This window comes from Symphalangus syndactylus, chromosome 22 (genome assembly GCF_028878055.3).
Source record: "Symphalangus syndactylus isolate Jambi chromosome 22, NHGRI_mSymSyn1-v2.1_pri, whole genome shotgun sequence".
Lineage (NCBI taxonomy): Eukaryota > Metazoa > Chordata > Mammalia > Primates > Hylobatidae > Symphalangus > Symphalangus syndactylus.
The window spans coordinates 43542817-43567301 of record NC_072444.2 but is presented as its reverse complement, the minus strand read 5'-3'; the positions used below and the strand labels follow the sequence as shown (position 1 = coordinate 43567301).

At 42.2% G+C, this 24485-nt stretch overlaps 1 protein-coding gene across 9 annotated transcripts in view; it reads right to left on the bottom strand.

The window, feature by feature from the left end:
* Positions 1 to 19218, bottom strand: part of IWS1 (interacts with SUPT6H, CTD assembly factor 1) — a 59999-nt gene extending 40781 nt beyond the window's left edge. For 3 of the 9 annotated variants that reach the window (XR_010118834.1, XM_055262104.2, XM_063631272.1), the window contains exons 1-2: positions 18596 to 18925; positions 16104 to 16219 (exon numbers count right to left, since the gene is read on the bottom strand). Coding sequence is in view for 6 of the 9 variants with exons in the window: in XM_055262104.2 (XP_055118079.1) it covers positions 16104 to 16219; positions 18596 to 18629 (150 nt within the window). In the remaining 3 variants the exon portion in view is untranslated. Of the gene's footprint in view, positions 1 to 16103; positions 16220 to 18595 lie in introns of all 9 variants that reach the window. The other 6 variants (XR_010118832.1, XR_010118833.1, XM_055262103.2 and 3 more) reach the window with 5 other exon arrangements.
* Between the last annotated feature and the right edge of the window lie 5267 nt (positions 19219 to 24485).

The following is a 24485-nucleotide window of genomic DNA, read 5'->3' as shown; positions in this document are numbered from 1 at the left end:
TATTTTGGTTTGTTTTCCTGAGGTATCCTCAGAGTGCAGAATGATCTCCAGTACATACACACACTAGGTAGAGTTTGAGCATTCCTAATCTGAAAATTCAGACAACTCCAAAATCTGAAACTTTTTGAGCACTGACATGACACCACAAATAGAAAATTCCACACATAAGCACCCAACATAAACTTTGTTTCATGTGAAAAATTATTTAAAATGACGTATAAAATTACCTTCGAGCTATGTAGATAAGATAAATGAATTTCATGTTTAGACTTGGGTTCCATCGCCAAAATAGCTCACTATGTATAAGTAAATATTCCAAAACTCGAAAAAATTCTAAATCCAAAACACTTCTGATTCGAAGCATTTTGGATAAGGGATATTCAGTGTGTATTTGTTAAATGAGTAATAAAGGTATTAAGTGGGAATAACATAAGGTGAGGAAAAATTAATCCAACAAGAACGTCTATTTCATGTCTACTATGTGCAAGACGCCAAGAATCCAGGCTGAGTATGTCTCAGGGCCTGACCTTAAGAGCTGCTGTCTAATGAGGAGCCAGTCAAGCACACTGTAACAGTATAGTGTGACATGCACTATTCACAAAGTATGTATATGATATTTCAAAAGTGCACTGGAAGTGCACCTATATGAAACTAAGCTGCAAAAATAAGGTGCGCAGACGATGAGCCAAGATTGCACCACTGCACTCCAGCTTGGGTGACAGAGCAAGACTCCATCTCAAAAAAAAAAAAAAAAGATGTGCAGACAATAGGCATGTTTGCATGGAGTTTGTGATGGCTGAGTTAAGATGGGAGGGTAGAGAGAGGCATATAGTACCAGCAGAGGCAATTAAAGCAGGAGGCAAAAAGGAAAATTATAATTGGCTTTTGGAATGCTTTCCATGACATACCCATCACATAACTCTAACGCCATGTCTATGTGTGACTTGATTTATTTTAGTTGAAACAACAGAAATCATCTCTAGCTAAGTCCAGAAAAAAAGAACAATCTTCTCAGGATCAAAGTGAGTTGAATGACTAAACACTCGGGAAGGTTAAGTACCAATGCAGCACAGAAAGCTTAGAAAAGGGAACTCAAGGATCATTTTACTAGAGTACCATCAGTAACATGACTCAGCTATAATCTGTCTAGAACCTAAATTATAAATCCCCAAGAGAGATGACTTAACTGGCCAAGGCAATATTAGAAACTGTGACTCAATCAGTTACAGCTGGATCGGGGCACAGCACTGGGAGTCACTCCCAAAGAAGTGAGAGACACTGGGCAGTTATCCAAAACTCACCCGCTATGCTCTACCCCAGATTTCCTGACGCATGGTGTAGCATTCCAAAACAAACCCTTACAAGGACACTGCATAAGACAATGATTGTAAAATTTAGGAATCCTCATGAATTTTTTATGAGTTTCACGAAAACATAGCATTATGTATGGCATGACAGGGCAAAAAAGGGGAGAATTCACTACAGTAAAAAAGTACTAGTTTAAATAGACTCAAGCTAAAGAATACACTTAGACAACACCACAACAGAATTTGGGACAAGTATGCTGGAAATTCTACAGTTAAGCTTAAAAGTTATCAAAACAATATCCAAAGTTTTTAGAGTGGTTTTGGCAATTAAATTGCAAGCTTAAAAAAATCCAAAAGACAGTTTTTTAAAAGTCAGATGAGTACAACAAATCAACAGTTGAAACTGACATTTAATGTCACTTCTAAAATAATGTAAGACATTTCCTAGTTGCAATGGTAAAAGAAATTGAGCACTCAGAAGGTCCTTAGATGCTTTAGAAACATCTATAATGCCGCCGGGTGCGGTGGCTCATGCCTGTAATCCCAGCACTTTGGGAGGCCGAGGCGGGCAGATCACGAGGTCAGAAGATTGAGACCATTCTGCCTAACATGGTGAAATCCTGTCTCTACGAAAAATGCAAAAAATTAGCTGGGCGTGGTGGCGCGCTCCTGTAGTCCCAGCTACTCGGGAGGCTGAGGCAAGAGAATCACTTGAACCCAGGAAGCGGAGGTTGCAGTGAGCCGAGATAGCGCCACTGCACTCCAGCCTAGGTGACACAGCAAGACTCCATCTCGAAAAAAAGAAACATCGATAATGCCTCATACCTCCTTCTTAGCCATCATTCACACTGCAGTTATAAATAACTACTGGTTATCCATCATAATAAATAATCTTGTTTATCTCAGTCTACAAAGAATAACCACACTTCTTATGACCAGGGCCACAATATACAGAGAGATAACTGACAGTCTTAAATTGCAAAGTAAATATAACTGCTATAAATCAAATAATAATTTGTAAAGTATTCAAAGTATTATGTCGTCAAATGGAAACTTGCATAGACCCAAATAACTCAGGACACTTTGTTTCTTCTTTACTGGTCAGAAGTGTCAAACTCAAAGTACTTGATGTTGCATACTACTCTACCATTATAAACTGGTAAAATGCTCAGCACTAAACCACACAGTACATTCCATGAGGAAATATCTATAGGAGCATTTTCAAAAACATGTTTCACTGGACCTTAGTTCCAGAAGATATAGCTGAAACTATCATATTGGACTTTGTCAATGCCAATCAGTTTAATGAGCATGAAAGAATCTGAGAAACCCTGCAGTAAAATAACATAATGCTGTCAATCCAATGTAGTTCCTGGAGTGTTGCAACACTTTGAGAAACTCCCAAGCACACACTTAATGATGTTATAAACCAGAAAGTCCCTTGTGTCCCCTGTCTATCAAAAGTTGGTTGATCTTAGAATAAGATCCGAAACAAAGGCATTACTGATGAATACCAGAAAAAAAAATTCTACACAAAGCTTGTTTTTTGTTTGTTTGTTTTGTTTTGTCTTTTTGAGACAAGGTATCACTCTGTCACCGAGGCTGGAATGCAGTAGCACAACCATAGCTCAGTATAGCCTTGAACTCCTGGGCCCAAGAGATTGTCCTGCCTCAGTCTCCCAAGTAGCTGGGACTATAAGCACATGCCACCACGTCTGGATAATTTTTTTTTTTTTTTGTAGAGACAGAGTCTGTGTTACCCAGGCTGTTCTCAAACACCTGGCCTCAAGTGATCCTTCCGCCTTGGCCTCCCAACCAAGTTTAAGATTTTATAATAATGATGCAAACTCCTGCCTACCTCTTTAGACTCACTTCTTTCCACTCACCATCAACCCTATGTGTTACACCAGCAGTTCCCAAACTTCAGTATGCATACGAATCACTTGGGGAACTTTGGAGAAAACCATACAAACTTTTGTGCTTCTCACCTCCAGATATTAATTCAGTGTATCTGGGAAAGGTGTCACAGAATCTGAATTTTGACATGTGGTACACATGATTCTGACCACATTTTAGAAATTCTACTCCAGTTCCAGTAGAGTGGAACTACTAACTTTGCGCCTTTACAAATGCTGTTCCCTTTACCAATAATATCTTTTTTCTACCTTGTCTTTTTCATGCCTAAAAACTTGCCAAAAATATTCGCACCCTGAAGTCTCTTCCATCTTTCTCGCTAGGTAGAATGGATGGACTTTGTGCAACATAATGTAACAGTTAAGGTCATGGAATTTAGAGTCAGAAAGACCTGAGGTCCAAGCCCCAGCTCTGCTCTTTTCTACTATGTGATCAAAGGACATTTTCCTAACTCTTCAAAGCTTCCATGTCCTTGATCTGATGGAATTAGGAATAGTATCTATACCGTAGAGGGCAGTTCTGAGGACCAAAAGCATGCAAAGCAGTTAGCACAGAGCCTGTGAATATTCAATAAATGTTATGCACCATCAATAACAAAATCTCATTAATTATTAATTACAAAACATTCACCCCTTCAAGACTCAGCTCAAATACATCCTGTGACAGCTGCTGACCTGGTTAGCCATTCCCTCCCTTCATATCCCCATAGCATCTTGTACGCTCACATTTCACTGAAAGGTGATTTACACATTTATTTACATTTATCTGATACACTGACCTTAAGATCAGAGGCCATTCTGTAAAAATGTATCTTTTACCTGCAGCATAAAAAAGACACTCAAAATATATTCACTAAAATGAAAAAGAAACCCCACAAGCAATGCTTAACATAAAATAAATGGAAAATAATGTTTGTATTAAACATTATTAGAATCAAAGACAAAGACTGAAAACTAAAACAGGAAAATGTAGATAGAATCAAAAGAACTAGTAAGAAATAGCACAGCAATGGCCAAGACAAATCTTCTAGTTGTTTTGATGTACTCCCCCATAAGGATGCTTTCCTTACACTAACACAACCTCCTGGTGGAAAGATCCAAACAAGAGCAGACTTTTTCTTTTACTCAATTCAAGTAATGTTGGAGCTAAAGGAGTTGTCACTGACTTCAAGGGCGGATGGCTGGGCCCACTGTGCTTTGCTTACAGTCAGAGAACCATGAGAAGCCAGGTTCCATTTCCAAACGTCTTCCTCAATGTCTCACACTCCATTTTTTCCTGTGGGACGCTCAGGAAGGTACTTCTATACATAGATAAAATCTACAGGCTTCTAGATGTTAAGATAAGCATTTCCTTTGATACATTTTCCATGAAACAGAAACCAGCTGAATCAAAACCACACAGCTAATTGGCAAAAATACTGTCTAAAAGAATATATGGTAAAAATAACAAAAATTAGAACTGGCAACTAGTTATAACTAGGTCACATTTGACGGCCACCCCTCACTTGGTGCTCAAATTGCTTTATTAAAAAGTTACATTTCCAGTGATTACTATTCAAAAATATTTTTAGAGTTTTCCCCCTTCTTCCCTATCTGTCCTACCACAAAAGGTGTGAAGCCATCTAACCCAAACTTAATTATTCAGCATTACCTTCCATTAAGCTATTCCATTTTCTAGCCACAATAATCATTCCCGAAATATATCAAGTCCTTCTTAATGTTAGGCCCTGTACCTGTTGCTCTTCTAGCTAGACAGAATTACCACCACCCCTATCGCCACCCTAACCTGTTTCTCCAACTGACAATGTCTCTCATTCTTCTGTCAGCTGAAATATCTTGGCTAACAAGCCCATCCTCCCTTCCTCTCAGTGCTTGGTATGTATCCTTTCTACAATGACGCACTATATAGTGGTCACCTATTTACAGGTCTGCCGCACCCACATGGACACCTTAAAGTTTTAAGTTTGCATTGCTATGCCTAGTAAACAATAAACATTCAAAAATGTTTATTGAAAGACATGAATAATAAATTATCACACATTATATAAACTTAAGCAAGAGTGCCAATTTTTTGGGAAATGCATTCCAATCTAAAGATTTAATTATCTGGCCGGGCACCATGGCTCACACCCGTAAGCCCAGCACTCTGGGAGCCCAAGGCAGGTGGATCACCTGAGGTCAGGAGTTCAAGACCAGCCTGGCCAAAAGGGTGAAACCCTGTCTCTACTAAAAATACAAAAAGTAGCTGGGCGTGGTGGTGCATGCCTGTAGTCCCAGCTACTCAGGATGCTGAGGCAAGAGAATTGCTTGAACCCAGGAAGCAGAGGTTGCAGTCAGCCAAGATCACACCACTGCACTCCAGCCTGGGTGACAGAGTGAGACTGTGTCTCAAAAAAAAAAAAAAAAAAAAAAAAAAAAAAGTTTAATTAACTTGATTTGGAAACCATATAATAACACAGTTGGGGACAGAGAAAAAAATGTCAACTATCTCAGGCATATCATGAGGTATGAGGTAGTTGGGAATACAAAATCTTCAAAGAAAGATGTGTAAAACTTCTACAGGCTTCTGGATTGAGAAATCTAAACTGCAATACCTTTTCTTCAAATTTAAGAAACTACCTTTCCATGTATGCTTCCAACTAATCTATTAGGAAAAGACAATTTGATACCTAACAGTTACAACTTTTTAGTAAGGGAATATATATTAAAGATAAATTAAAAACAAAAAAACAGCTAGTAAAGAAAGGTTTATCTTTATTTACACGAAAGGGTTCTTCACAAGGTTCTTCTAAATTTTGAATTTTTTAGTACATTTTGAGTTAGCTGTTGCATGCTTATAAAAATGGGTTACCATATAAAATGGCATAGTATTCTACCAAATTATTTTCCCTTTTATTTGAAACATTAATGAGCACTGCAGAAATAAGACGAATGCAAATCACACCCAAAGATCACCATCATTTACATATTAGTCCTTTCAATCTCTTCTCTGTGTAAATTTACTTAAAAAAAATTAAACTAGGACCTAGAATCACAATAATAGCCTGTATCTTTCAAGTAATAGCGGCAGGAAGCAGACAAATTCCTAGGCAGATAGGGGTGGGTCCCTGGTGAAATGCGACCTTCAAGCCAAAGACAGCTTAAACCCTGAAAACTGAGCTGCTAGAGCACCTGACCGGAATGAGAACCTTTATTCCCGTTTGCCTGCTCTTTCCTGAGTGGTTCTTTCTGAATAATGCTAATTTTTAACTAATCAAATGTTGCCTTTCCCAAGGCTACCTACAGTCCATACCTCCCCAGTTCTGAGCCTATAAAAACCCATTAGCCACACATTGGGGACAACACACGTTTGGGTAGGGGCTGCCCACTTCAAGTCCCCTCGCTGCTGAGAGCTGTTCTGTCACTCAATAAAACTCTTCCCCACCCTGCTCACTCTCGGCTGTCCGTGTAACCTCAGTCTTCTTGGATGCAGGAAAAGCACTTGGGACCCGCCAAACGGAGGATGCAAAAAGGGGTGTAACACTGTACCCCTCCCTCCCGCTTACCCAGCACTGGGGGAGAAAAAGTCACTGGGCATGACACACCACTGTTCGCCAACGCTGTGGGCAGCAGGAACAAATAAGAGCTGTAGTGCTTCTTGAGAGCCCAGACCTCGAGACTCTCCAAAGCAGGGCTGTAATATGCCCCTGGCTCGCCAAGCCCTTGGCGGTGGGAACTGAGCTGTGACACCCTTGGGGCTCTGCAGTTCCTGGCATCTCCGAGTTTTCAGGCACCACCACATCCCCCTCGTCTGGACATTGCTGCCTTCTATGGAAATTGCTTGCAGCACACTGGGTCCACCTGCAGCCTCACACGGAGCCAGCGCCTGTGTCGGTGCCTGGGGCTGCCCGTCCGCTGCAGCAGCTGACCCGCCTGGCTGTGTGCTGTAATCAGACCCTGCACTTGCTCATTCACACACCCCTTGCCATTCTGTACCTGTCTTGCCTGCAGAGGCCGGTAGCAAAAACTAAGTGCAGCCTGCCAGGCCGAGTGGGCAGGGTGAGTCCAGGCGAGTCCAAGCGAGCCCGGAGCCCAGCAAGGCCCAAGCAGGGGCACTGCTGACCCCAGAGATTTCCCGCCAAAAGGAAGTGGCACTCTCCAAAAAAATCCTGCATCACAAGTAACATGTTCAATTCTCCATGTCAGTAAATATTCTTTGAAAGCAATTCCAATAACTGCATTGCCATTCTTATAAACGTTCTATTTATAGTTTCATCACTCATTTTCTACATTGTTGAGTATTTCTTGTTTCCTTTCTTTTGTTTATTACACCTCATTTGTCCATTTCAGTGTTTTCAACCCAAGGGCAGTTCTGGGTGTTCACCCAAGGGGTTAGTGGGAAATTCGAGGGGCTGTTGGTCATCAATGATGGGGAGGATGTGTTACTAGCATTTCATTTAATGCCCAGTAACCAAGATGCTAAATGTCCTGTTAATATACAGGCATGCCCCCCAAATATCCACAACTGGCTTGCTAAGAATCTCTTGTTCAGGAAAGCAACACAAGGCTGCTGTCTCTGGAGGTGTGGCCACAGGCAGGACCCGGAGGACCTCACCCATACACACAGAGGAAACTCCATGAGATGAAAGAGCTCAATGGGCCCAATACAGATTGCACTAACAGACAACAGAAGCATAATGGGTCCCTTTGGGATTTAAATTGGGGAATATGCAAAAGTCTGACCGATCTGTAACAGATAAACATGAAGTCAAACAAGGACTTTTGGCATCACAGAATGAGAAGTTCTACTGACCTTCTCCCCAGTGAAAATTATTAAAAACCACCATGTAAAGCCTCTACAAATGGTCCTAACGGCAAAGGGCAAATGAAGAAACGTCTACACAAATTCCACAAGAGAGACTATTTGAACCAAGATCAATCCCTCCTTCCAATCTCACAATTCAGTGAGGCTGACTCCACTCCAGAATGCTGTAGCCAGAAATACAGAATTCCTTCTCCATCCTGCTTCAGTTAGATGGCTTCCTTCCCAGGAAGAGCAGGGCATCAGCATCTCCCATCCGGCTCCCCAGCGCCTGTTGCTGTGGCTAAGTTCCGAAAGACTGCAGTTGAGAAGTGGAGATTCCCATCTTTTGCCCAACCCTCACTTGCTTAAATAAGGCTCTACCTTGGGTGGACCACACTGAGAATACTGGGGCCCTAATCACCCTTGGGCCGGCTTGTGAGACCATGCCAAGAGATGCAAGCTGAAAGGATCTCAGGTTACTAACTCATTCCCACTCCTCCATCCCCTACCCAGAGCTCAGTGCTTAAAAAAATACAGAAGGCAGCCTAGGCAACGTGGTGAAACTCCATGTCTACTAAAACACAAAAATTAGCTGGGCGTGTGGTGTATGCCTGTGGTCCCAACCACTAAGGAGTCTGAGGCAGGAGAATCTCTTCAACCTGGGCAGTGAGCCGAGATTGCGTCATGGCACTCCAGCCTGGGCGACAGTAAGACTCCGCCCCCCTGCCCCCAATACATACACACAAAATAGAAAAGGAGAAAACAGCTGAGTAGGATGACTAGACATAAGCTTAATGAGAAAAAAAAGAGGACTTCAACAATACTATAACTAAATCAAACAGATATCTAAAGAAATAGGCCTGGCACAATGGTTCACATGTGTAATCCCAGTACTGCTGAGAGGCCAGGGTGGGAGGAACCACTTGAGGTCAGGAGTTCAAGACCAGCCTGGGCAACATAGCAAAATCCATCTCTACAAAAATTTTAAAATTAGCCAGGCATGATGGTACGCAACTGTAGTCCTGGCTACTCAGGGGTCTGAGGTGGGAAGACTGCTTGTGCCCAGTTCAAGGTTACAATGAGTCATAATTTTTTCACATGCCCGCTGTGTCAAAGTGAGCCAGAAATACACCACTGCACTCCAACCTAGGCAATAGAAGAGACTTAAAAAAAAAAAAAACCTTTATTCAACAATATATATTCTTATTAAGCGCATAGAACATTCTCCAGGATAGACTATGTGCTAGGCCCTAAAACAAACCTTTAAAAGAACAGCAATATACAAGGTTTGTTCCCCCACCACAATGAAATAAAATTAGAAATAATAGGAAAAATGTTTAGGAACAATATGAATATGAAATTAATAAAATAATTCCATTTACTAAGCATCAAAGAGAATAACATACTTATAAATTTAACAAAGAAATCCAACATGTATACACAGAAAACTGTAAGTCACTGTTAAAAGCAATTAAACACTTAAACAGACATCCCATGTTCTTGGATGAACAGACTTTACACTATGAAGATGGCAATATTCCCCAAACTGGTCTACAGATTCAGTGCAATCCCCCATCAGAATCCCAGCTTACTTCTCTGCAGAGATCAACAAACTGATTCTAAAATACACAGGTAACTCCAAGGGACCCAGATTGGCTAAAAGAATCTTGAAAAAGAACAAATTAGGACTCATACTCTCCAATATCAAAACATACTACAAAGCAATACTAGTTAATACACTAGTACAGGCACAAGGATAGATGCAGATATGAATAAGTCCAGAATTAAAGTCCAGAAATGAAGCCATATATCCTACGGTCAACAGATTTTCAACAAGGATGCCAAGACCATCCAATGGGCAAAGAACAATCTTCTCAACAAATGGCAATGGGACAACTAGACAGCCAATGCAAAGAATAAAACTACACCCCAAAAAGTCAGGTAATAATTGCCGACAAGAGTATGGAGAAATCAGAACCCTGATACTCAGCTGGTGTGAATGTAAAATGGTGTAACCACTGTGGAAAATAATCTGGCAGTTCCTCAAATGATTACACAGAATTACGTTATCAGCCAGCAATTACCTCCCTAGGAATAAACCCAAGAGAACTGAAAACATACGTCTACAAAAAATTTGTACACAAATGTTTATAGCAGCATTATTCATAATACCAAAAGAAACAATCCAAATGTCATCAGCTGATGAATGGACAAATAAAATGTAGTGTATCCATATAACGGACTATTATTTACCACAAAAAGGAATGAAGTACTGATGCATGCTACAACATGGCTACACCCTGAAAACATTATGCTAAGTGAAATAAGTCCAAAAGACCATATTTTACCATTCCATTTGTAAGAAATGTCCAGAACAGGGACTCTATGAGACAGAAAGTATATTAGTGGTTGCTGAGGACTGTGGGGTGGGGAGGGGTAGGCAAAGGGAAGAGGAGGTTAGAAAGGTAACAGCAAAAGCGTTTCTTAGGTGATGAAATTCTAAAACCAACTGTGGTGACAGCTGGGCTACTATGAAATACTAAAGATCACTGAATTGCACAAATTGTATAGTACGTAAATTGATCTCAATAGAGCCCTTTTTTGGGCCAGGCACGGTGCTCATACCTGTAATCCCAGCACTTTGGGAGGCCAAGGCGGGTAGATGGCTTGAGCCCAGGAGCTTGAGATCAGCCTAGGCAACACGGCAAAACCCCATTGCTACTATAACTACAAAAATTAGCTGCGCATACTGGCGCATGCCTGTGGTCTCAGCTACTTGGGAGGCTGAGGTCTGGATCACTTAAGCCTGGGAGGTTGAGGCTGCAGTGAGCTGTGATTGTGCCACTACACTCCAGCCTGGGCGACAGTGTAAGATTCTGCCTCAAAAAAAAAAAAAAAAAAAAAAAAGAGAAAAGAAAAGAAAAGAAAAGAAAAGAAAAGAAAAGCTGCTTTTTAAAGGACAGGTGATTCTTTTTTTTTTTTTTTTTTTTTTGAGGCAGAGTTTTGCTCTCGTTGCCCAGGCTGGAGTACAATGGCGCGATCTCAGATCACTGCAACCTCTGCTTCCCAGGTACAAGCGATTCTCCAGCCTCAGCCTCCCGAGTAGCTGGGATTATAGGAGCCTGTCACCATGCCTGGCTAATTTTTTGTATTTTTAGTAGAGACGGGGTTTCACCACCACGTTGGCCAGGCTGGTCTCAAACTCTTGACCTCAGGTGATCCACCCAACTCGGCCTCCTAAAGTGCTGGGATTACAGGCATGAGTCACCGCGCCCGGCCCAAGACAGGTGATCTTTTTAAAGATCAACGTTGGTGCAAAAAAACCCATGATGAACAAAATATTTAAAACGTGAAGACAAGATAACTGGTACTGGTTTTTCCTTTTCCCTCTGGCTCAAATATAGACCAACACAGCATTGTTACTGATCCTAACTTTAAGATTTTGATATTTTGCTCATTTTTTTGCATTAATTTTGAGTTTTAAAATATCATTTATCTTGATTACTGAGTGTTTTTCAAATCTTGGAGAAAAAAATAAAGTCAACCATACAAGAATAAACAGAGATGTTATTAGAAATGGCCATTAGGCAGGCCCATCAATGACAGATGGACAGAACAAGCTACCTAGACAGAAAGATTTACAGCCCATTACATACATGTGTTACAGTAAACTCTTCCTTTCTTAAGGTAGTCTGATAAGAGACTTGTTCTGTCACCTGTCTGAGATTATTTATAGACATATACAATTACTTTAAGAAAAAATAAGTTTTTTTTAAATAACTAAAGGAGCTTTCTAATAAAGTGGTTAAGAAATCTGCAAAAATTACTGGTCTTCAAAATCTTACCAGTATTTCCTATACTGACCACTATCTTAAAGATTGTGTGTGTGTGTGTGTGTGTGTGTGTGTGTGTGTGTACTGAGTAAATACTATCGGTGAAATGAATTAAAAAAAAATACTAGCCTAAATTCTAAAATACAGATGAGGGGTTTAAAAAAAAAAAAGTACCATTATTAGGAAAATTATGCTGTGAGTACCATCTTATGGTAGCAAAATAATGGCCCCCCAAAAATGTCCATGTTCTAACCCTTGGAACCTGTGAATATGTCACTTTACATGCAAGGGACTGTATAGATGTAACTAAGGTAAGGAACTTGAAATAGGGACATTACCCTGGATTATCCAGGTAGGCCCAATTATAATTACAAAGGTTCTTACAAGAGGGATGCAGGAAGGTCAGAGTAAGAGAGAGATATGATGACAGAAACAAGAGGTCAGAAAACGAGTTGTGAAGATGCTATGCTGCTAGTTTTGAAGATGGAGGAAGGAGCCTCAGCCAAGAAATGCAGGTAGCCACTACAAACTGAAGAAAGCAAGGAAATGTATCTTCCCTCAGAGAAGAACACAGCCCTGCTGACACCTTGATTTTAGTCCGGCGAGACCCATTTTGGACTTGACCTCCAGAATTATAAGATAATAATTTTTCGTTGTTTTAAGCCACCAAGTTGTATCAAGTTGTTACAACCTCAAGAGGAAACTAGTATCTTTTAGTCTTTGGACCTGTAATTTGTACTGCCCCATTTTTTTTGTTTTGTTTTTGTTTTTGAGAGTCTCACTCTGTCGCCAGGCTGGAGCGCAGTGGCGTGATCTCTACTCACTGCAACCTCCACCTCCCGGGTTCAAGAGATTCTCCTGCCTCAGCCTCCTACGTAGCTGGGACTACAGGTGCAAACCACCACACCTGGCTAATTTTCGTATTTTTTAGTAGAGACAGGGTTTCACCATGTTGGCCACGATGGTCTCGATCTCTTGACCTCATGATCCGCCCACCTCGAGCTCCCAAAGTGCTGGGATTACAGGCATGGGCCACCACGCCCGGCCTTTGCACTGCTTCATTTAATGCAACCGTACTCTTTTAACATCCCATTACTTCTAAAAAAAATTTTTAATGAGAAAACAAAATGTCTTCTTAAAAGCCATTTTAAACAGGCAAAAGAACATTAATACAGAACTCAACACTTAGACACAGTACAACTGGCACTCTTGAAGTACTAGTGGTTTAGCAAATTAGCATAACCTTCCTGGAGAGGAATTTCTATGAAAAGCCTTAAAATGTCTTAGTCTCTAATCTCGGTAATTCTCCTGGCAGCTTTCTAAGTAAACAATAAAAAATGATCACAAATGTTTATGTACAAAAATCTTCAGGGCAGCTTCAGTTATTTAACACAATAGCTAAACAGCATAAATGACAACAATTAGAAAATTGCTGAATAAGTGATGCTGCATCCATATTGTGAAACCATTAAAAATTATGCTTATTGAGAATCTTTAATGACATGGGGAAACACTTAAAAGTATCATCTTAAGTTAAGAGATAAAAATAATATATAGGCTGGGCACAGTGGCTCACACCTGTAATCCCAGCACTTTGGGAGGCCAAGGCCAGTGGATCACAAGGTCAGGAGTTTGAGACCAGCCTGGCCAACATGGTGAAACCCTGTCTCTACTAAAAATACAAAAATTAGCCAGGCGTGGTGGCACACACCTGTAATCCCAGCTACTCTGGAGGTTGAGGCAGAATTGCTTGAACCTGGGAGGCGGAGGTTTCAGTGAGCCAAGATCACGCCACTGCACTCCAGCCTGGGACAGAGCGAGACTCTGTCTCAAAATATATAGATAGAAAGATAGACACAAAATAAATATAATAACATCTTAAGTAAAGTTAAAATATATAGATGTCATATACCTGGGACAGAATGAAACTGCAGGAGAAATAATGTGAAAAGGCTCATAGTCATTTCTGTAGTTGGACTACGCTGGTTTTAATTTTTTTCTTTAAACTTTACAGATACAGGAGCGCCTCAACTTATTATGGGGTTACAGCCTGATAAACCCATAGTAAGCTGAAAATATAATTAAGCCAAAAATGCATTTCATACATCTAATCTACTAAACATCACAGCTTAGCCTAGCCTACCTTAGATGTGCTCCAAACACTTACAGAGGTAAGGTCTACAGTTGGACAAAATCACCCAACACAAAACCTATTTTATAATAGAATGTTGAGTATCTCATGTAATTTACTGAATACGGTGAAAAAATGGAACGGCTGTATGGGTACTCAAAGTATGCATACAGCACTTGCAACAACATCGCAAAGTTGAAAATTTTTAAGTCAAACTATAGTTTAAGTCTGGGACAGTCTGTGATTTCCAAATTTTCAAAAACAGGCACATTTATTTATTTAGAATCCATATTATTAAAAAAATAAAGATGCTTAGGGTAACCTGAACTTGTAACTGCACCATGAGGCCATGAGATGACTACCCTACTGGGCTCTAAACTGACAGTGGTTAATCTCTGAATGCTTTTTCCAAAGTGTAAACTTAAAATATCATGCACTAAATGCACTGGCTGTAACAACATATACATTAAGTAACTTCCAACTATCAATTAAAATATTGGAATTTATTCTGAATGTTTAAAAGCACAGAAAAAACCTGAGTGACATCAAAATATATAAAAGATGAGCCTTTTCACACCCCCATTTAGTTCTCTGACCTCCCCTACCCCTTAATGACTCCACTTCAGTTACACTGGCTCCTTGAAGATATCAAGCACACTCTCACCTTGGGGTCTTTGCCAGGGATGTTCTTCCCCTAAACGTCCATATCCACACGGCTATTCCTTTGCCTCCCTTCACACCTTGGTTCAAATGCCACTTTCTTAATAAAAGACCTATATGGTCCCTATTTAACACCAAAGCCTGCCCTCCATCCTTTGTTCTGTTCTAATTATCTGTTTTCTTCACAGCATTTGTTATCTTCTAGCAGACTACACAATTAAAAATAAAATGTTTATTGCTTAATGTCTTTCTCCCTCTACTGGACAAACAAACCTAAGAAGAGAAGGATTTCAACTTCTAGTCACTGATAAGTCCAAAACACCTGCAAAAAGAATCTGACACATATTAGGTGCTCAATAAATACCTGTTGAATGTATGATATGCTAATGTTGCTGTCAAAGGACAGAGCCAATATAATCTCTAATCATACCTACTAAAAATTGGACAATTTTCTGCATATGTGTAATCAAGAAAAATATAAGGCATAGAAAGTTCTTAAATCTTTCCATCTTTATCATTCCTATTTGTTTCAGTCGTATCTACCAAAGACTTACGGCGAACTTACTGAAAAATTTCCCAATTTTATCTTAACATGATGTATAAACAGGAAAATAAAGCAGTTCTGAAATATTTATGTATTAGGGCAAATACGTTAAAATGTACACAAAACCCACTACTACTCTGTATTATTAAACAAAAACAGCTGTTAAAATTATATTTGCAGGCCGGGTGTGGTGGCTTACGCCTGTAATCCTACCACTTTGAGAGGCTGAGGTGGGCGGATCACTTGAGGTCAGGAGTTTGAGACCAGCCTGGCCAACAGGGTGAAACCCCATCTCTACCAAGAAAACAAAAATAGCTGGACGTGGTGACCTGTGCCTGCAGTCCCAGCTACTTGGGAGGCTATGAGGTGGGAGGCTGGCTTGAGCCCAGGAGGCAGAGGCTGCAGTGAGCCAAGATCTCACCACTGTACTCCAGCCTGTGTTACACAGTCAGACTCTGTCTCAAAAAAAAAAAAAAGCATCATTATTACATACATTATATATACTGTAACAGTTCAAAATCAGAAGGGCAAATGCTGACATAAATTTTGACAGGTGATAACCCCCATAACTTTCCATTTCAAGTGGTATTGCTTCAGATTGCAAATGCTCAATGCCCCACTATGACATTATTGCAGAATAGGGAAACTTAGTCAAATATTAAAGGCCGGGCCCATTTTCTGAATCAATATGCACAGTTGAAAACTGCCTAACATTTGAAATGTGACCCAATCAGAACATGTTTCACTGTGATTTCAACAGTAACCAGACCATCCCTATTTATTTTTCAAGCAGTTTTCTATTAACTTATGCTCCTTTACTCTCAGAGATTAAACCCTAAACTCTGTCCCCTAGATTCTGTAACTCCTATGATATAACGGATCTCACAGAATGCAAGGGAAATGCCCTCCCAAAGATGTTGGTTAGCCAATACCTCTGAATGACGTTCTACACTTCCAGTGTCTGATCCGGAGTGTTGCTCATTTACATCATCCTCACCGTCTGACCCTGAATCCCGTTCATCCTGTACTGGGGTAGCACCACCATCATCTGATTAAAAACAAAACAAAAACCAACTTATGGTATAAGATGAATGACATCTACAGTGAAATGAACACACTGAATCAAGAATAACGTAAGTGCAAAAGTTACCACTGAGGAAGCATTAACTAAAGATGCTAATATTTTCAATAAGGTAATACAATACTCATACAAACACCAACAATCATAACATGTACTGTGAAGTATGTGGCAGCAAAACTACACCATAAAAACAATTTGTAGCTTAAGAAACAACACTAAACACCAAGTCAACAATTTATTTCAACTTCATGTTAAAATTGGGTCTTGCTCTCCATGGCATTTACCACCTTCTAATACACTATCTGAAGTTATTTTGTTTAACGTGGGTCTTCTTCACTTGAATGAAAATGCCACAAGAACAGGGATTTTGGTTCACTGCTTTATCTCTGGAGCCCAGAACACTGCCTAGTACCTGATATACAGCAAGTATTTGTTTACAAATGAAGAACACAAGAACTCCAGTACAAAACTAGTGAAAATCCATTCAAGAAATGCATATATAAAATGGTAAATACAAACTGTTACCTAACTTGCTTTTATATTTTTGTACAGATGGGGTCTTGCTATGTTGCGCAGGCTGGTCTCAAACTCCTGGCCTCAAGCAATCCTCCTGCCTTTGCCTCCTAAAGTGCTGGGATTACATGCAGCCCCAATACTTTAAAAAATACAGAGTAAAATCGTATTTTAATGTATTACATATAAATACTTTTTTTTATTTTTTTATTTTTTGGAGACACAGTTTTGCTCTTTTTGCCCAGGCTGGAGTGAAATGGCGTGATCTCAGCTCACTGCAACCTCCACCCTCCAGGTTCAACAAGTGATTCTCCTGCCTCAGCCTCCTGAGTAGCTGGGATTACAGGCATCCGCCACCACGCCTGGCTAATTTTTTGTATTTTTAGTAGAGACGGAGTTTCACCATGTTGGCCAGGCTGGTCTCAAACCCCTGACCTCAGGTGATCCGCCCACCTCGGCCTCCCAAAGTGCTGGGATTACAGGCGTGAGCCACCGTGCCCGGTCTACTTTTTAAAAAGTAACTTAAAAACACAAATGAATGGAAAAAAAACTATTTTGAAAGTATCAGGAAAGTGTTTTTTGTTTTTGTTTTTTTTGAGACAGAGTCTTGCTCCGTCGCCCAGGCTGGAGTGCAGTGGTGCAACTTCGGCTCACTGCAACCTCTGCCTCCCAGGCTCAGGGCTCAAAAGATCCTCCCACTTCAGCATCCTGAGTAGCTGGGACTACAGGTGTACGCCACCACACTCGGCTAATTTTTGCATTTTTTGTAGAGACGAAGTAGGGGGGTGGGGGTGGTGTTGGTCTCACTATGTTGCCCAGGCTGGTCTCGAACTCCTGGGCTCAAGCCATCGGCCGCCTACGCCTCCCAAAGTGCTGGGATTACAGGCATAAGCCACCGCACCTGGCTTAGGAAAGTGTTTTTAAGCAGTGCATGCTTGGAAAACCCTTTGCAGTCATTACAATTCACTGTCCTATGTAAGGAAAAGCAATGAACTCAAAACAGTAAAGGGCTTAAGGCTTAAACAATTATTTAAGCACTCAAGTTTTCTTTTTAATTTTCAATTTTTGTGGGTACAGAGAGGGTGTATTTATTTATGGTATATTTAAGAACTTTTGTAACAGAACGCCCCAAAAGAACTAGCACACAAAGGGAAAGCAAATGCAACGTGTTTCCCACACCAGGTTCTGTCTCACTTATCCTTAATCTCAGGTGCCGAGCACCGTGCCAGCAGAGTAGGCCCCAGTAAGAGTTTACGGAATAAACAAACAGTAAAGAAAGGAGACCAAACTTCGGTGAGGAGTAAGAGGAACGATCTTAAGGTGGAGGAAAGGCACAAAAATCACCAGTTAAGTGCCAGAAGCGCATTCCTTACTCTATGCATGCAACTGAAACATGGGTCCTGCACTTACGTCCGGTGTAGCAGGCAAGATTAAACCACTCCTAACTAGGAGTGAAAAGTATAGGAAGGATCCCCCGCCCCATCGCCCCTTGGATTCTCCAACTACTCAACTACTGAAAACTATCTTAACAGAAGACACCTCCCCTTCCCTAGCACTTTGCACACAATAGGAGCTTAATATATGAAAGTGACTTCCCAATTTCAGCAAAAACCTTCGCCGATTCAGAAGAAAGCTTTCCCACCAGAATCCCCTCTCCAACGTTCTAGCTTCGACGCTTGCAGCTGGTCAGAGGGCTCTTGCCCTCCTCGGGCCGGGTCGTGGGAGGGAAGGTCTTGGGGGCTTCCTTGCCCCCACCCGCTGGGTGCCACGCCAAGCCCCACCGAGTAACTGCTCCGCCTTCCAGCCCGGTCCCCCAGGTCCCTGCCCCACCTGACTGGTCGCCGCGGTAATATTCCGAGTCCATGGCAGGCGGACTCTCAGCGGGGAGCCCCGCGCCGCCCCCGTCACCTCCTTCCAGGCGGTGTGACCCCGGATGGCGCGGCTAAGTGTTCAGAGACTCCCGCCTGACCGGAGAACTTAACGGGTGCGGAAGGTAAGAAAGCGGCAGAGGCAAAGGTGAATGCTTTGACCTGGAAGCCCCGGCAGAAAAGGCCGTACCCGGCAGGCTGGCGGGCGGGCAGGCATGCGAGCCGGCGCTCTACTTCCTAGAAGCACCGCTGGGGCCAAAATGGCGTCTGCCCACGACCCTCAAAGGAATGCAGCGCGCAGGCGCCGCAACCCGTCAACCGGCCAATGAGAAGACGCAACAGCAATGACGCAAGGCACGGCCGGAAAGGAGACTCCTGGGAAAATTGAGCTGGAACTCGGGCTTTAGTTAAATACCTTACTTGGGTGGATCCTGGCCTGGCCCGCGTGGAAATAACGTTATCATTGATTGTCATTTCCTAGATTCTGTGTCTGTGCCTTGTTTGAAGAGCTTTTGAGATACTCTTCCGAAAAATGAAGACCTGCTCAAATGACTTTTCCGTCATTCAGCCAAACCACTGTCGTTCCCGTCAGGCCCCGAGGCGCCTGGTTCCCGCCTGTAGTAGGCAAGAAAGCGGGCGTTGCTCACTGGGACTTGTAGTATGACGCCCGCGAGCTGTGAAGCGTTACTAACTGGCGCGATCCACAGCGCCTCCTCTCCCGGCGTCTTCCTCTCTTTCATTCTAAACAACTATTTAATTTCCTTGTTAAGAAGCCATGTAGCCAACAGTAAGAAGTACACATCTTTGCTTCCAGAAGGGTTCCCCTGATGAAACACCGAGGAAGGTGAAGTTGAACTTTACCTGAGCCCTGTGTTCCTGGAAAACAGCAGTGATTAAGAAACCCCCTCATCTATTTGTGTTTCTGGAACGGCACACTGTAAAGAACCACCCGTCTCCATGTGACTCAGATAAAACGCGTGCAGATGACCCCCTTGTTTGCCTGCGACAAGGCCAGAGACCTTTCCCCTTTATTCTGAGCCCGTTAATAAAGTCAAACAGACCTTCCAAATTCCCGCTGATGATGTCGAGTGATTAGTTGAGATTAGAACTCTCCCCCCGCAGCTAGTTAGACACAGAGAACATTTTCTGTTCATCCGACTGAAACTTCTCCTGATTGCAAAACAATCCCAACTGTCAATCATCCCACCTTCCTTCCTATAAAAGGCAAAACTACGCTGCCAAGACACTGATCATATCTGGAGTGCTCTCCCTATTGCAATAGGCTGAGTAAAATCCATTTCCTTACTTGTTCATTTTAGTCTTGGACAGAGAAGGGACCATTCTTGCCTTTTGATCGGAGGAGGGCCAGTAGAGGTTTAAGCAAAGACTCCCCAGGAGGTGTAGACATGTAGAAAGACAGCTTTTTGTTACTACTACAGATATCTGACCCTTCGTTAGCCAGTCAGAGTATGCTGGCAGAGCCCAATTATAGGCTCCTGAAGAGGACGTGGGAAGAGAAGAAAGGGGAGAAGTGGTTTCTCTCTGGAAATTCCCGTTTTCCTGCAAGAGAGTTCATTGATATTCCTTTCCGAAGTGGCGGAAACAGCATTGAATCCAAATTCCTTCTTTTCAGCTGTGGGAATGACATCTTCTCAGGCAGTCTTGAGAATCAAAAGAACAAAGAGTTAGCAATGCCCGAAACCAAATCACTTGATAGAATATATCAAGGCTCTAAGCCCTCTTCTAAAGAGAAGGTGAGAGTACACCTATGCAAATGGAGCAGGATTAATAGATCAAAATTCCAGGAAGAGGTTCAATGGAAGAGAACCTTTTAGTTTCACCAGAGATGTAAGTCCAACAGTCAGGAAAGTGGTTGGGTTATAAACAATGCAATTGCCAGATGATAATTACTGAATTTTAGCGTTAAAACTAACTGTACTGGTGGTTTGGAGAATAGATAGAAACACTCTGGACACACAACAACGTTCTTAGCTCTAGAAGGCTGCAAAGAAGCATCAGATCTAATTTTTGTACTCAGAAAACCAACAATTTAGTGAGACAGGACACGTCTTTCAAATGAATACAGAGCCTTAGTTAAAGCAGTGTGCTCGTCATTGTAAACACAGCTTACGGAGAGTTCCCAGAGCTCCTTCCTACCAGCTGGCTGCCCCTCCTGGATCCTGGTAGAGAAATTCTGTAGTGGCACAGATGTGTCTTTCTGAGTCTTGGCTGCCTTACATTTTCAGGACTGCCATCTCCCTACTCCTCACAGCCCACCCCAGTGCAGTTGGCCCATGGCGGTGGTAGGGAGGCACCCAGAAGATAGGCTGTTTCCCACGCCAAGGGTACTAAGGACAGAGAAGAATGGAGAGGCAAACTTGCAGCGGTCCACAATGCTTCCTCCCTTAACAGATAACCCAGAGATGCTGCATTCCCTAAGTGAATGTAAGATTTATTTGGAGACACTCTGAAGACACTGCCATCTGCTGAACATGTCAGGGAGCAAGAGGCCACATAATATAAACAGCCTGGCACCATCAGAGCTGTAGACTGGGGGCTTAGAGCCCTAGGTTGTGGGCCGATCACTGGGCTTATTGTACTTGGTGAGCTGGGACAAGCTACCAGCCTTCTATGAGCCTCAGTTTCCACATGTATCAAATGAGAGGGTTGAATCAGGTTTCAAGTCCTCTTACCTTTTTTCTATGTCAGAGAAGCCAGGTCTGTAAGTCTGACCCAGCTGCTTGTGCTTGAGCCACTAGCAAGCCCTACCAGGGAAGACACAAATGAAACTTACTAGCTGCGTGACCTTGAGCAAGTTGCTGAACCTCTCTGTGCTTCAACGTCCTCATCTATAAGTTGGGGATAACAGTACCGTTTATGTCACAGAGTTGTCATGAAGCTAAATGCACATATATAATTATAATGTATAATATGTTATATATATATATTACATGTATAATATTATACATGATATAATTATATCTATTATATAATGATTCCTGGGACAGAATATTGTGAAATTAAATAATTCAAACATTTTTTTTTTTTTTGAGATGGAGTCTCACTCTGTCACCCAGGCTGGAGCACAGTGGCACAATCTTGGTTCACTGCAACCTTCGCCTCTTGGGTTCAAGCAATTCTTGTGCTTAAGCCTCCCTAGTAGCTGGGACTACAGATGTGCACCACCACGCCTGGCTATTTTTTGTATTTTTAGTAGAGATGGGGTTTCACCATGTTGGCCAGGCTGGTCTTGAACTCCTGGCCTCAGGTGATCCACCCACCTCAGTCTCCCAAAGTGCTAGGATTACAGACATGGACCACTGCACCCAGCCAAATAATTCAAACTTAAAGCTGTTGGAACTTAAATTGTCCTGAGTCTTGAGAGGAATGTGACTATGCAGCCTGAGTCACATGGCATGCAGCTGCAACTTCTGCCTTTTTTCCCCCTGTAAATAGTTGAGACTAAGTGGTGCCAGAGATAAAACCCCCTCAGATCACTGCCCCTTCTACAGAGTAATAATGTCATCTTCCATGGGATGCAGCAATATGTAACCAATCAGATCACTGTAACATATGCACTGTCTTGTATGGAAAATGTTATAATCCTGATAAAATTTTTCTGTCTCTCTCTGTATAAGTAAAACCTTAACTTCTCCACTTTGGAACGCTGAACCCATTCATTTGGAGTTGAGGTCTCCTGGGTGGCTGTCCGCACACTCAAACTCTACGTGTAGTCATATTTTATGCATCTTATTAAGATTAGCAATATATATGTTAGCTATTATCATTATTATTAGGCATTGTGAAGATACAGAAAACTAACGCATGATTCCTGCCTTGAGAAGCTTACAATTCATTAGGAAGTACTGCTTTGAAAAAAGAAAATGCTAAGAGGTGAATTGTGTGATGTGGGTAACAAGTACCAAGGGAATTAAAAGGAGGGTGAGGCTAGAGTGAACAATCAGGTTGGCTTCCTTGGGGGAGGGTGCTTGAGGTGATATCTGAAGAACAAAGGCCGATTTGGATGGAAAGATAATGTTTCAATCATGGTAAGCTAACAATCTACCGTGTAGTTATGTTGTTATAACAACATCAACAAATTTCAGTGGCTTGACACAATAATAGTTTATTTCTTCCTCTTGTCAATGGGCAGTGGGGTCAGTGGTGAGGTGGAGGTTGCACTCTGCTCCTAGCAGTCATTCAGGGATCCAGGCTCTTACCATATTGTGGCTCCACCATTTTCCAGGGCCTCAGAAGCCCCTACTGGATGCTCTGCATGCCACCAGCAGATGGGAGAAGAGAGTGTGTAGAAAGGTGCAGGATGTTTTAATGGGTCTAGCCTGGAGTTGGAGCATATCACTTACCCTCATTCCATGGCCCCTTCTAATTGTGAGTGAGGCAGGGAAGAGTATGTCCACTGTGGGACCAAGAGGAAAAGGAAAGTGATCTTGGTGGACATGCAGTATTCCAGGCAAGGGTAAGAAATCCACCCCAGTACTTCTTTTCCCAGAAATGAAGTTCTTAGCAATGAGACTAAGAGCTAGGCAAAGTATCACTATCTTCCAAGAGCTAGGCAAAGTATCACTATCATCATAATTAGCATCATTAACATCAGTTATTTAGTTTATTGAGTTGACACGTAAGCAAGTTTTGCTTTTCCTTCTCAGTATCTCAGTCTCCCCAAGGCAGTAAGATTAGTCATCAGGATATACCATTAACCCTGGTCATGGGACAGAGGTCCCATGTTTATGGCCAGTGACCTAGGTTTAAATGCCAGGGCCTAAGAGACAGATTTATCCACTGGATTGCCCAAAGCCCTCTAGAGAGGAGGAGGTGGCCTTTTCATTTTGTGCCCCTACTTTCCCCCTCTTGCTGCCTTGGACAAATCTCTAGGTAGGTTCCTCAGAGGGCTTATGGTGACAAAAGCACCACCAGAAATGAGTCCTTTCCTCCTGGGCTGAGACTGTGGATGCTTAGCTGGCCCATCAGGACTTTGGATCCAAGACCTTCCCAGTCTAGGAGCAGCTATCTTGAAGCTGCTGTTCCAGGAGGATGCCTGATGACACAGTCATCTCCTTGGCATGTCAGAACCAAGATCCTCCAGGAAGCACTCATCTTCCCTGCACCCTCCCTCTGAGCCATATCTTCCTGTCACTGAAGGAGCCCAAGGGTCAGGGTCACCTCTTCCGGGAGGACATTCGTTCTGGTCTTTATTGGCCTCCTCTTTCTCCCAGCCTCCAATGGCACCTGGGCCTGTGAACTATATATTGGTTCCCAACTAGGACTTTGTCCCCCAGAGACATTTGGCAATAATATCTGAAGACATTTTGATTTGTCACCACTAGGGGTGGGGGCATAACCAGTGGCTGCTGCTAAATGTTCTACAGTACACAGGACAATGCCTCTCATTCCCCAACAAAGAATAATCTAGTCCAAAATGCTAATAGTGCCAAGACTGAGAAACCCTGAACTACAGGACAGAATGTGCCCCGTGATCTACTCTCTTGTACTGTGCACAACTGTGGTTCCAGGGAAGCATTTAAGCCTTGCTTCTCTTCCCAGATATTCCCTTGCCCCAACATCTCAGAAACCAAGGCAACAAAATGGGCAAGGCCTTTCAAACTCTGGGCTAGGGCCAGCAAGTTGGGGAAACACCTTTTTTTTTTGAAAATCTCTGAAGACAGGATGGCTCATGCATCACTGGGGTGAGGAAGGAGGGGGTCTGGTTTGTCTGAGGGTTGGCGTGGTATAATACATCGCAGTAAGCCCAGGCCATGGGATCAGGTACACCCTAATTCAAACCACACCTCTGCCATTTTTGGTCGTGTGGCCTAAGCAAGTTTCATAACCTC